Source organism: Coregonus lavaretus (genome assembly GCF_964263955.1).
Source record: "Coregonus lavaretus genome assembly, chromosome: 2".
NCBI classification, from domain to species: Eukaryota; Metazoa; Chordata; class Actinopteri; order Salmoniformes; family Salmonidae; genus Coregonus; species Coregonus lavaretus.
Genome location: NC_139989.1, coordinates 74,802,976 through 74,816,158, shown reverse-complemented (window position 1 = coordinate 74,816,158; position 13,183 = coordinate 74,802,976). Strand labels below are relative to the sequence as shown.

The window sequence follows — 13,183 nt, the reverse complement described above, 5'->3', positions numbered from 1 at the left end:
AAAACCCACTTCTTCCAGACAGAATAGTTCCTGTAGATTCAGACTTACTCATCACCAATCTTTTGTTATGTCTCGTGGGTTTCATAACCACGTCTGTATAACAATTCAATAATGATGAGACAGGAGACAGGAATCAGTTCAACCATTTATCTGGAACGTGATCATCTCAATACATACAAACCCCCATGATGCTCTGCAGCACAACCCCAATATACAACAAATACATACATAAGTAAATGGACACTAAACAAAACTCAGAGGACTTTAAATGTTCAGTTGTAGAAAGTAGGGCCATGGGATAGGGTCAGAAAGGTCAGTATGTTTGATAACTGGTTACAGAGGTGACATAACAAGCATAAGGTCCATTATAACACAGTGAAGTAGAGGTGGGAGCTAAAAGCAGACATGGACAGTGAGACGGTGTGAGGAGGTCAGGGGTGAAACACTAGATCAGGACAGGTAGAAATGGCAGGGCTGGAATTAGACACAGAGACACATTCTGATCATGGCTCAGACCTGACCTGAGACACCCAAACAGAAGATGCCATAGCAAAGTCCTGTCCAGTAGGCTATATGGGATTTCCTTTCATCAAAATCCTACACATTGAAATGTGTCCAGAGTGTGTGTCCAGTGTGTGTGTGTGTCCAGTGTGTGTGTGTGTCTCCAGTGTGTGTGAGTGTGTGTGTCCAGTGTGTGTGTGTGTGTGTGTGTGTGTCCAATGTGTGTGTCCTATGTGTGGGTGTCCAGTGTGTGTGTGTGTCCAGCGTATGTGTGTGTTTCCAGTGTGTATGTGTGTGTGTGTCCAGTGTGTATGTGTGTGGCTCCAGTGTGTGTGTGTTTGTGTGTGTCCAGTGTGTGTGAGTGTGTGAGTGTGTGTGTCCAGTGTGTGTGTGTGTCCAGTGTGTGTGTCCAGTGTGTGTGTCCAGTGTATGTGTGTGTGTCCAGTGTGTGTGAGTGTATGTGTTCAGTATGTGTGTGTGTGTCCAGTGTGTATGTGTCCTGTGTGTGTGTGTGTGTCTGGTGTGTTTGTGTCCAGTGTGTGTGAGTGTGTGTGTAAGTGTGTATGTGTGTGTGTCCAGTGTCTGTGTGTGTGTCCAGTGTGTGTGAGTGTGAGTGTCCAGTGTGTGTGTCCAGTGTGTGTGTGTGTGTCCATTGTGTGTGAGTGTGTTTGTCCAGTGTGTGTGTGTGTGTGTGTAAGTGTGTATGTGTGTGTGTCCAGTGTCTGTGTGTGTGTCCAGTGTGTGTGTGTGTGTCCAGTGTGTGTGAGTGTGTTTGTCCAGTGTGTGTGTGTGTGTTTGTCCAGTGTCCAGTGTGTGTGTCCAGTTTGTGTGTGTGTGTCCAGTGTGTGTGTGTGTGTCCAGTGTGTGTGTGTGTGTCCAGTGTGTATGAGTGTGTTTGTCCAGTGTGTGTGTGTGTGTGTCCAGTGTGTGTGTGTCCTGTGTGTGTGTGTGTCAGGTGTGTGTGTGTGTCCAGTGTGTGTGTGTGTCCAGTGTGTGTGTCCTGTGTGTGTGTGTGTCAGGTGTGTGAGTGTCCAGTGTGTATGTGTGTGTGTGTCCAGTATGTATGTGTGTGGGTCCAGTGTGAGTGTGTGTGTGTGTGTGTGTGTGTGTGTTTGTGTGTGTCCAGTGTGTGTGAGTTTGTGTGTCCAGTGTGTGTGTGTGTGTGTGTGTCCAGTGTGTGTGTGTGTCCTGTGTGTGTGTGTGTCAGGTGTGTGTGTGTGTCCAGTGTATGTGTGTGTCCAGTGTGTGTGTGTGTCCTGTGTGTGTGTGTCCTGTGTGTGTGTGTCCAGTGTGTGTGTGTGTGTCAGGTGTGTGTGTGTGTGTCCAGCGTATGTGTGTGTGTCCAGTGTGTGTGTGTGTGTTTGTGTGTGTCCAGTGTGTGTGTGTGTGTGTGTGTCCAGTGTGTGTGAGTGTGTGTGTCCAGTGTGTTTGTGTGTGTATGTGTCCAATGTGTGTGTCCTGTGTGTGTGTGTGTCAGGTGTGTGTGTCCAGTGTGTATGTGTGTGTGTGTCCAGCGTGTGTGTGTCCAGCGTATGTGTGTGTGGGTCCAGTGTGTGTGTGTTTGTGTGTGTCCAGTGTGTGTGAGTGTGTGAGTGTGTGAGTGTGTGAGTGTGTGTGTGTGTCCAGTGTGTGTGTGTGTGTGTCCTGTGTGTGTATGTGTGTGTGTCCAGTGTGTGTGTGTGTCCAGTGTGTGTGAGTGTTTGTCCTGTGTGTGTGTGTGTGTCCTGTGTGTGTGTGTGTCCTGTGTGTGTGTGTGTCCTGTGTGTGTGTGTCCTGTGTGTGTGTCAGGTGTGTGTGTGTCCAGTGTGTGTGAGTGTGTGTGTGTGTGTGTGTGTGTCCTGTGTGTGGTCCTGTGTGTGTGTGTGTGTTTGTGTGTCCTGTGTTTGTGTCCTGTGTGTGTGTCCTGTGTGTGTGTGTGTGTGTGTGTGTGTTTGTCAGGTGTGTGTGTGTGTCCAGTGTGTGTGAGTTTGTGTGTCCAGTGTGTGTGAGTGTGTGTGTCCAGTGTGTGTGAGTGTGTGTGTCCAGTGTGTGTGAGTGTGTGTGTCCAGTGTGTGTGAGTGTGTGTGTCCAGTGTGCGTGTGATTGTCCTGTGTGTGTGTCCTGTGTGTGTGTGTGTGTCCAGTGTGTATATGTGTTTCCATTGTGTATGTGTGTGTGTCCAATGTGTATGAGTGTGTGTCCTGTGTGTGTGTGTGTGTTTGTCCAGTGTGTGTGTGTGTGTCTAGTGTGTGTGTGTTCTCTGTGTGTGTGTGTGTGTCCAGTGTGTGTGTGTTCAGTGTGTGTGTGTGTGTGTCCAGTGGGTGTGTGTGTCCAGTGTGTGGGTGTGTTTGTCCAGTGTGTGTGTGTGTCCAGTGTGTGGGTGTGTTTGTCCAGTGTGTCCAGTGTGTGTGTGTGTGTGATCAGTGTGTGTGTGTCCTGTGTGTGTGTGTCCAGTGTGTATCAGTGTGTGTGTCCAGTGTGTGTGTGTGTTCAGTATGTGTGTGTGTGTGTCCAGTGTGTGTGTGTGTGTGTCCAGTATGTGTGTGTCCAGTGTGTGTGTCCAGTGTGTCAGTGTGTGTGTCCTGTGTGTGTGTGTCCAGTGTTTGTGTGTTCAGTGTGTGTGTGTGTTCCCAGTGTGTGTGTGTGTGTCCAGTGTTACCATTGTTATTATTTACAGGGACACTGAGGCGTCAACACTAACCCAAAACCCTGGATAGAGGGGCTCAGTGAATGTGGAGTGGAATGTGTTCAGGTGGGTCAGTGTGTCAGAGGAGACTCTGTAGAAGGACAGAGTGCCGGCTGGCCAGTCCAGATACACTCCTACTCTGTGGGGGCTGGAGGAGGGGACGTCTATGGTAGTGGACTTATTATTGTGACAGGCAGAGTAACTGTTGTCAGAGCAGAACAGACTCCAGGACTTGTCATTGTATCCAAACCCACAGTCATCACCCCATCCTCTCCTGCTGATTCCTTTATATGTCACTCCTATAACAGCCCCACTCCCCCTCCACTCTACCTCCCAGTAACAGCGCCCAGTCAGACCCTCTCTACACAGCACCTGTTCCCAGACCTCAAATCTCTCTGGGTGATCAGGATACGGCTGCTTCTCTCTCCTACATGTCACCTTTCTGTTCTCCTCAGACAGAGAGAGGCGTCTGTTTACTGTGTTTAGGTCCAGTGTGAGATCACAGACATCTGATGGATGAAACCAGACACAATATTAGAAATCATCATCATTCACATTAGAATGTTAACTCACTTTTCACTAATTCATTTAATGTAGATGTTTCTAGGTATCAAAAGGAGAAGTTAAGGTAACTTGAGACTTGTTAACACACACCTGTATGCATGCAAGCATGAAAACACACACAGACACACACATTGTCAAAGCAACTCTTTGTAAACTTTGGTGTCCCTGATTTGTGCTTCTGTAGAACTACAGCTGATATTTAATATGACCAAGTAAGTAATGATGGTGGTCTTTGACTTTGACTTCACTTGAATTAAGACTTATTCTTAGTCATATTCTTCACAGCAGTCAACACTCACATTTTCTAAGTCCTGGTTTCATTGTGTTCTCTCCACCATGTTCCACACTGTAGCGGTAAGCAGAAGAACAGACAGTCATTGAGGGATACACCTGAACTCACACACACACAAACAGTCAGCATATACATTTGTCCAAGTGTGTGTGTGTGTGTGTCCACTGTTTGTGTCCTGTGTGTGTTTCCAGTGTGTGTGTTTGTTTGTCCAGTGTGTGTATGTGTGTCCATTGTGTGTGTGTCCAGTGTGTGTATGTCTAGTGTTTGTGTTTGTGTGTCCAGTGTGTGTGTGTGTGTGTGTGTGTGTGTCCAGTGTGAGTAAGTCTGTGTGTTTGTGTCCTTTGTGTGTATGTGTCCAGTGTGAGTGTGTCCAGTGTTTGTGTTTGTGTGTCCAGTGTGTGTGTGTGTCTAGTGTGTGTGTGTGTGTCTAGTGTTTGTGTGTGTGTCCAGTGTATGTGTGTGTCCAGTGTATGTAAGTCTGTGTGTTTGTGTCCAGTGTGTGTTTACAGTGTGTGTGTGTGTGTGTGTGTGTGTGTGTGTGTGTGTTTGTGTGTGTGTGTGTCCAGTGTGTGTTTGTCCTTTGTGTGTGTGTGTGTCCATTGTGTGTGTGTGTATGTCTAGTGTGTGTATCTAGTGTTTATGTGTGTGTCCAGTGTATGTGTGTGTCCAGTGTTTGTTTGTGTGTTTACAGTGTGAGTAAGTCTGTGTGTTTGTGTGTGTGTCCAGTTTGTGGTTGTGTGTGTGTGTGTGTGTGTGTGTGTCCAGTGTGTGTGTGTGTGTGTGTGTTTGTCCAGTGCGTTTGTGTGTGTCCAGTGTGTGTGTTTGTGTGTCCATTGTGTGTGTGTCCAGTGTGTGTGTGTGTCTAGTGTGTGTGTGTGTGTGTGTCTAGTGTTTGTGTGTTTGTGTCCAGTGTGAGTAAGTCTGTGTGTGTCCAGTTTGTGTTTGTGTGTGTCCAGTGTGTGTCCAGTGTGTGTGTATGTCTAGTGTGTGTGTGTCCAGTGTGAGTGAGTGTGTGTCCAGCATGTGTGTGTGTCCAGTGTGTGTGTGTGTTTGTCCAGTGTGTGTGTGTGTCCAATGTGTGTGTGTGTCCAATTTGTGTGTCCAGTATGAGTGTGTGTGTCCAGTATGTGTGTTTGTCCAGTGTGTGTGTGCGTCCTTTGTGTGTATGTGTCCAGTGTGTGTGTGTGTGTGTGTGTCCAGTGTGTGTGTGTCCAGTGTGAACAAACACACTGGACAAACACACACTGGACCCCCACACACACTGGACACACACACAGTCTTTATATAACTTAGTCCAAGTGGTGGTCAGAATGTTTGTCTTAACTAGCCTGATAACTCCAACATGTCTGATATGAACATTGACATAAACCCTCTACATACTTGAGTTTCTCCAGTCTGCAGTGTGGATCCTCCAGTCCAGCAGAGAGCAGTCTGACTCCTGAGTCTCCTGGGTGATTGTAGCTCAGGTCCAGCTCTCTCAGGTGTGAGGGGTTTGACTTCAGAGCTGAGACCAGAGAAGCACAGCCTTCCTCTGTGACTAGACAGCCTGACAGCCTGCAAAGAGTCAAATCATATTAAAACCACACTGCTATTCTTTGGTGGTAAAATAGTGGCAGTATATTTTCTCAACATTTTCAGATACATCAGTGTCCTGAAACCTGCCATATCTATTCATAAATGAATGAAAGTATCATTACTAGAAATTATCATAATATTGCGTGTAGATAGAAAAATGTATAGTGCGAATATTTGAGTAGACTGACCAGAGCAGTTTAAAAAGCAGTATCAGTCAAAAGACAGACAGTGAGGTATCAGATTTAGATTATATTGAGTATACAGTCCACACCTTATCAAGTTTGACAGTGAAGCTAACATTTTAAATGTGTCTCTGTACTCCAGCATTTTGGATTTGAGATCAAATGTTTTATATGAGGTGACAGTATATAATGTCACCTTTTATTTGAGGGTATTTTCATACCTATCTCAAATCCAAATTGCTGGAGCATAGCACCAAATGTAAAACTGTAAGCTTCACTGTCCAAACACATATGGTGTGGACTATTTGTGCCTGGTAAACACATGTGGATCTGGTGAACAGTTCTCACTTGTTGACCAACTACAGGAATACTGACCTCAGAGTCTCCAGTTTACAGTGGGGATTCCCCAGTCCAGCAGAGAGCAGCTTCACTCCTGAATCCTTCAGGTCATTGTTACTCAGATCCAGCTCTCTCAGGTGTGAGGGGTTTGACTTCAGAGCTGAGACCAGAGAAGCACAGCCTTCCTCTGTGACTCCACAGCCAGACAGCCTGACAGAGAGATCATCATGATTTCACAAACACACTGTTAATTTAACACCAGTAGTGTAGAAGGACAATGGCAGATGCATTTGGTTTATTCTCTCAAACAACATATAGATTCATATTCCGTCTCCTAGAATTGTATGATCATATTGTTATACTAATGTGAATATCAATGCATTGATTCAATATGTTTTTCAATATATATTATATACATATTATAATACATATTTTTCTCTAAACTGAATATTTCTTCCTGATGATTAGTACTTAAATGTCATTTTATGTACTCACAGAGCAGCTCTGGAGGCTTTGACCACTGGCAGCAGCCTCAGAAGACCTTCCTCTGATCTCGAGTATTTCTTCAGTTCAAACACATCCAGCTCTTTTTCTGAAGTCAGCAACACAAAGACCAGAGCTGACCACTGTGCAGGTGACAGTTCTTCTTCTGAGAGACTTCCTGAGCTCAGGTAGCTTTGGATCTCCTCCACTAGAGAATGGTCATTCAGTTCATTCAGACAGTGGAACAGATTGATGCACCTCTCTGGAGAGGGATTCTCCCTGATCTTCTTCTTGATGTACTTGACTGTTTCTTTATGGCTCTGTGAGCTGCTTCTTGTCTTTGTCAGTAGACCTCGTAAGTGCTTCTGATTGGACTCCAGTGAGAGGCCCAGAAGGAAGCGGAGGAAAAGGTCCAGGTGTCCCGTCTCACTTTGTAAGGCTTTATCCACAGCACTCTTGTAGACAGCAACTTCAGGCTTTTCTCTGAACAGCGCCAAAAAGTTGCTGGACGTTAATTGAGGTTCATCCATTAGATTCTCATTGTTGTTGATGAATGAGAGGAACACATATACAGCAGCCAGAAACTCCTGAATGCTCAGATGCACGAAGCAGTACACCTTGTCCTGGTAGAGCCCACATTCCTCTTTAAAGAGCTGTGTGCACAATCCTGAGTACACTGAGGCTTCATTGACATCAATGCCAGCCTCTTTCAGGTCTTCTTCATAGAAAATCAGATTGTCCTTCACAAGCTGTTGAAAAGCCAGTTTTCCCAGTGACAGAATGCTCTCTTTATTCCAGTGTGGACCTGTCTCTTCTTTCCCAAGATACTTTTCATTCTTCTGTTTGGTATGAAACATCACAAGGTGTGAGTACATCTCAGTCAGAGTCTTTGGCATCTCTTCTCTCTTATGTTTCAGCATGTGTTCAAGGACTATTGCAGAAATCCAACAGAAGACTGGAATGTGGCACATTATGTGGAGGCTCCTTGATGTCTTTATGTGTGAGATGATTCTGCTGGCCAGGTCCTCATCACTGAATCTCTTCCTGAAATACTCCTCCTTCTGTGGGTCATTGAACCCTCGTACCTCTGTCACCTGGTCAACACACCTGAAAGGGATCTTATTGGCTGCTGCAGGTCGGGTAGTTATCCAGAGGAGAGCAGAGGGAAGCAGATTTCCCTTGATGAGATTTGTCAGCAGAACATCCACTGAGGTTGACTTTGTGACGTCACAACAGATCTTGTTCTTCTGGAAGTCTAGGGGCAGTCGGCACTCATCCAGACCATCAAAGATGAACAGAACTTTGTACTTATCGTAGTTGGAGATTCTTGATTCTTTGGTTTCCACTGAGAAGCTATTGAGAAGTTCAATCAAAGTGTGTTTTTCCCCTTTCATCAAATTCAGCTCCCGAAAAGGGAATGAAAATACAAATTGAACATCCTGATTTGCTGTTCCTTCAGCCCAGTCCAGAATGAACTTCTGCACAGAGACTGTTTTTCCAATGCCAGCGACTCCCTTTGTCAGCACAGTTCTGATACGTTTGTCTTGTCCAGCTAAAGGTTTGAAGATGTCGTTACATTTGATTGCAGTCTCTGGTCTTGCTTGTTTCCTGATTGTTGTCTCAATCTGTTTCAGCTCATGTTCATTATTGACCTCTCCTTTTCCACCCTCTGTGAGGTAGAGCTCTGTGTAGATCTTATTGAGAAGTGTTGGGTTTCCTTGTTTAGCGATCCCCTCAAATACACATTGAAACTTCTTCTTTAGATTATATTTGAGTTCACGTTGGCAAATCACAGCAAGCTCATCTGAATGAAGAAATAACACAGAGGATATTAATATTACATCAGTTTTAATGCCTACAGGATTGTATTACTGTGTTATAACGTTTAAATTATAATTTATTCTCTTAACTGTCTGTATAAATCTGTAAATGTTTTCATAATGCATTACACACTGGTGTGACTGATTTATATCATTATTGGTATTACTGATGGTATCATTAATGTTGTCGATCTCTCTCTCTCTCTCTCTCTCTCTCTCTCTCTCTCTCTCTCTCTCTCTCTCTCTCTCTGTCTCTTTCTGTCTCTCCTCTTCTCTCTGTCTAAATTAATCAACACAACACATCCCTGCTGCTACTTGATGAGGTCACTAGGTGTTGTGTTAAGGCTGCTACAATATCATTGAGTTACACAGCTACTTTAGCTGTACTTTAGCTACAGCTTTTAAATGTTTGTTATAAAACAGCATTCAACATGAGGCAGACAGCTCTTACTTTTCTCCAGTGTGTCAGCAAGCTCCTTCTGGTTCATTTTCCTCAGGACGTGCAGTGTGATCTTCAGAGCCCCCTCTCTGGCAGTGCTCTCCTGCTTCTCATCTTCAGCATCCACCACTTCCTTATACTGCTTCTGACTCTCAAAGCCTTCTGGGAGTTCTGGACTAAGAATCCTCTTGAACATCTTCAGCTGGTTCTTCACAAATGTCATAATATTCTCTTCAAGCAACTGAAATAAATCAAGTAAATCAGTTAAGCAAGAGACTAAATGCTTTCTCATTAACACATTAATGAATGACTGACAGATCAACTTTACTTGAGGTAAACAAAAACAAATGTAAATAACAGACCACATACACTGAATATGGAGGCCAGGTCTGTTTGATGACTCTGGGAAGTCTGACCACTGAGAATCTCTGACTCTGATCTCTCCTGTTGGTTTCTGGGGACAAAACATGAAGGAATGCACACAAACTCACTGACAGGCACACACAACCAAAATAAATGGGAAAATGGGAGAGGAGAAATGACTAGGGACAGTGTTGTTTAACTCACTGACCATGACCCATGAGTTTTTCTTACCTTTGTTCAGTAGAAAAGTCTCCCTCTCTAAACCATATAGGTTGAATCATAGACCAGTCACTCTTCATGGACACACAGCTGGGTACAGGGGAGGCTGGTCTCTCCTGCTTGATTGGACTTCAACACAACAGAGACAAACATTACATCTCTCATCTACTTTGAGCTCAGATGGGGAAACAGAGGAAGAGTTTCATTTCAAAACTCTATACACTGAGGGAAAAAAGTATTTTTGTACGTTTGCCCACTGACAAAGACATAATAATAAAATAATAATATGCCATTTAGCAGACGCTTTTATCCAAAGCGACTTACAGTCATGCGTGCATACATTTTTGTTTTGTGTATGGGTGGTCCCGGGGATCGAACCCACTACCTTGGCGTTACAAGCGTCGTGCTCTACCAGCTCTACCAGCTGAGCTACAGAGGACCAGTCTATAATTTTAATGGTAGGTTTATTTGAACAGTGAGAGACAGAATAACAACAAAAAACTCCAGAAAAAGGCATGTCAAAAATGTTATCAATTGATTTGCATTTTAATGAGGGAAATAAGTATTTGACCCCTCTGCAAAACTTGACTTGGTACTTGGTGGAAAAACCCTTGTTGGCAATCACAGAGGTCAGACGTTTCTTGTAGTTGGCCACCAGGTTTGCAAAAATCTCAGAAGGGATTTTGTCCCACTCCTCTTTGCAGTTCTTCTCCAAGTCATTAAGGTTTCGAGCCTGACGTTTGGCAACTTGAACATTCAGCTCCCTCCACAGATTTTCTATGGGATTAAGGTCTGGACACTGGCTAGGCCACTCCAGGACCTTAATGTGCTTCTTCTTGACTCACTCCTTGGCCGTGTGTTTTGTGTCATTGTCATGCTGGAATACCCATCCACGACCCATTTTCAATGCCCTGGCTGAGGGAAGGAGGTTCTCACCCAAGATTTGACGGTACATGGCCCCGTCCATCATCCCTCTGATGCGGTGAAGTTGTCCTGTCCCCTTAGCAGAAAAACACCCCCAAAGCATAATGTTTCCACCTCCATGTTTGACATTGGGGATGGTGTTCTTGGGGTCATAGGCAGCATTCCTCTTCCACACGGCGAGTTGAGTTGATGCCAAAAAGCTCCATTTTGGTCTCATCTGAGCATAACACTTTCACCCAGTTCTCCTCTGAATCATTCAGATGTTCATTGGCAGACTTCAGACGGGCCTGTATATGTGCTTTCTTGAGCAGGGGGACCTTGTGGGCGCTGCAGGATTTCAGTCCTTCACGGCGTAGTCTGTTACCAATTGTTTTCTTGGTGACTATGGTCCCAGCTGCCTTGAGATCATTGACAAGAACCTCCCGTGTAGTTCTGGGCTGATTCCTCACCGTTCTCATGATCATTGCAACTCCACGAGGTGAGATCTTGCATGGAGCCCCAGGCCGAGGGAGATTGACAGTTCTTTTGTGTTTCTTCCATTTGCGAATAATCGCACCAACTGTTGTCACCTTCTCACCAAGCTGCTTGGTGATGGTCTTGTATCCCATTCCAGCCTTGTGTAGGTCTACAATCTTGTCCCTGACATCCTTGGAGAGCTCTTTGGTCTTGCCCATGGTGGAGAGTTTGGAATCTGATTGATTGATTGCTTCTGTGGACAGGTGTCTTTTATACTGGTAACAAGCTGAGATTAGGAGCACTCCCTTTAAGAGTGTGCTCCTAATCTCAGCTCGTTACCGGTATAAAAGACACCTGGGAGCCAGAAATCTTTCTGATTGAGAGGTGGTCAAGTATTTATTTCCCTCATTGAAATGCAAATCATTTTATAACATTTTTGACATGCGTGTTTCTGGATTTGTTTGTTTTTATTCTGTCTCTCTGTTAAAATAAACCTACCATTAAAATTATAGACTGATCATTTCTTTGTCAGTGGGCAAACATACAAAATCAGCAGGGGATCAAATACTTTTTTCCCTCACTGTATATTCCATGTTCAATATTTTGAGTTCTATTTTGCTACTTGTAGGCTACTGTCTGTAATTTGTCTCAATATATTTCATGATGTGTAGCCTAACATGTGCCCAATGATGTGCCAAATCTTTGATTTAGTGCATTTTTATTGTGTAAGCATTAGAATAAACTACCTCAATATTTGCAGCCGTAGGTAGTAATATCTTTCTAGAAGCTGATCCGTGGTCAGTATTGTGAAATAATTATAATGTTATGGAAAGATTTGAATGGACAAAACTGATCCGAGAGCAGCGCTCCCCTTCTTTCGATCCTATCAGTATCGATACATGCTCCACCGGACGTGATACCTTGTCATGCTGCTGATCCAGTTTCTACTGGTCTGCCTGCGGATCTGGAACTCTGACCTGTTCACCAGACGTGCGATCTTGTCCCGAACCTTCTGTTTCGACCCCCTCTCTCTCTCTCTCTCTCTCTCCCTCTCCTTCTCTCTCTCTACAACACCTGCTGTCTCGAGCTCTGAATGCTCGGCTATGAACAGCCAACTGACATTTACTCCTGAGGTGCTGACCTGTTGCAACCTCTATAACCACAGTGATTATTATTTGACCCTGCTAGTCATCTATGAACATTTTAAAATCTTGAAGAACGATCTGAACTTAACGGCCATATCCTCTTATAATCTCCTCCCAGCACAGCCAGAAGAGGACTGGCCTCCCCTCAGAGCCTGGTTCCTCTTCCTAGGTTCCTGCCTTTCTATTGAATTTTTCCTAACCACCGTGCTTCTAAATCTGCATTGCTTGCTCTTTGGGGTTTTAGACTGGGTTTCTATACAAGCACTTTGTGACAACTGCTGATGTAAAAAATGGCTTCTGGGAACGCATATGAAGCACTGCTAACGCAAGAGGAACGACTGAAAAAGCATTTCACAGATTAATGTGAAGTAATATAATGATGATTCATGTTTATTATTACCTCTTTTTATGCTCATGTTTTGAAATTATACTTAATTACAATAACAATTATCAATAAGCCTGAACATTAATTTAGTTAACTCTGGTCGAGAAAAACATATTTTCCTAGTACATTCAATTTCAGATTCATCAACCAGCAGCGAGCACTCTGCCTTCTAGCACAAGCGAGGGGCATGTTGAGGTACATTTGCTAACCGGGAGGGTTGCATGATGTAATTTATTGGCGGGCTGGAAGACGCACTCTTGTCTTATCTATTCCGAGGTTGTTTATTTATTTGTTTTGTTTGTTTAGATTATTTTTTATAATGCATGTAGGCACATCTGACTAGTCACTATTTTGTTGCTCTTCCAAAAGCAACACAGGCCTAATACGAGATATATAGCTAACTAAAGTAATGAGTGACCATTTTAGAAAATCATGGGACATATAGTCTTTGGTTGCATCCTATTTTATGTCAATCATATTGCTGCTTGTAGCCTGTAACTGATGCTTCATGGTCTTATGCTGCCATCTATTGGAAATATTTAGCAATTCAAAGTTATTAATTCACGTACAGACATTGGTGAGGCAGCTGAGAATAAAGTGTATTTTTCTTGTTAATTCCTTAGATCAGTCTCAAACCTGTCCCACGCCAATTGCTGGACTTTCACATAGAGGTTACTAGGACACCCAGTACAAACCACATTTGAAAAATAAAACGAATGTTTATCAAGTGTTCTGCCTTGCAATAATATATATATAAATATATAATAAAATAACAACAAAATAATCAAAACGCTATTTAATACTTTAACTGTATTTACTAAGATAATATTA

General features: G+C 43.8%; 2 protein-coding genes across 2 annotated transcripts in view; both read right to left on the bottom strand.

The window, feature by feature from the left end:
- Positions 1–133: 133 nt before the first annotated feature.
- Positions 134–5,581, bottom strand: LOC311140485 (stonustoxin subunit beta-like; the record flags this gene model as incomplete). Its single annotated transcript, XM_084175561.1, has 3 exons — positions 134–3,675; positions 4,030–4,076; positions 5,403–5,581. Coding segments are annotated over 3 exons (750 nt in total), but the record flags the coding sequence as incomplete, so codon positions are not given.
- Positions 5,582–6,138: 557 nt separating this feature from the next.
- The window catches only part of LOC311140476 (NLR family CARD domain-containing protein 3-like), a gene marked incomplete at its 3' end in the record, with an annotated part of 90,627 nt that continues 83,582 nt past the window's right edge, over positions 6,139–13,183 (bottom strand). Inside the window, exons 2-6 of the mRNA XM_084175552.1 lie at positions 9,455–9,571; positions 9,230–9,314; positions 8,873–9,101; positions 6,614–8,405; positions 6,139–6,328 (exon numbers count right to left, since the gene is read on the bottom strand). Of these exons, the coding sequence (XP_084031678.1) occupies positions 6,139–6,328; positions 6,614–8,405; positions 8,873–9,101; positions 9,230–9,314; positions 9,455–9,571 (2,413 nt within the window). The remainder of the gene's footprint in view (positions 6,329–6,613; positions 8,406–8,872; positions 9,102–9,229; positions 9,315–9,454; positions 9,572–13,183) is intronic.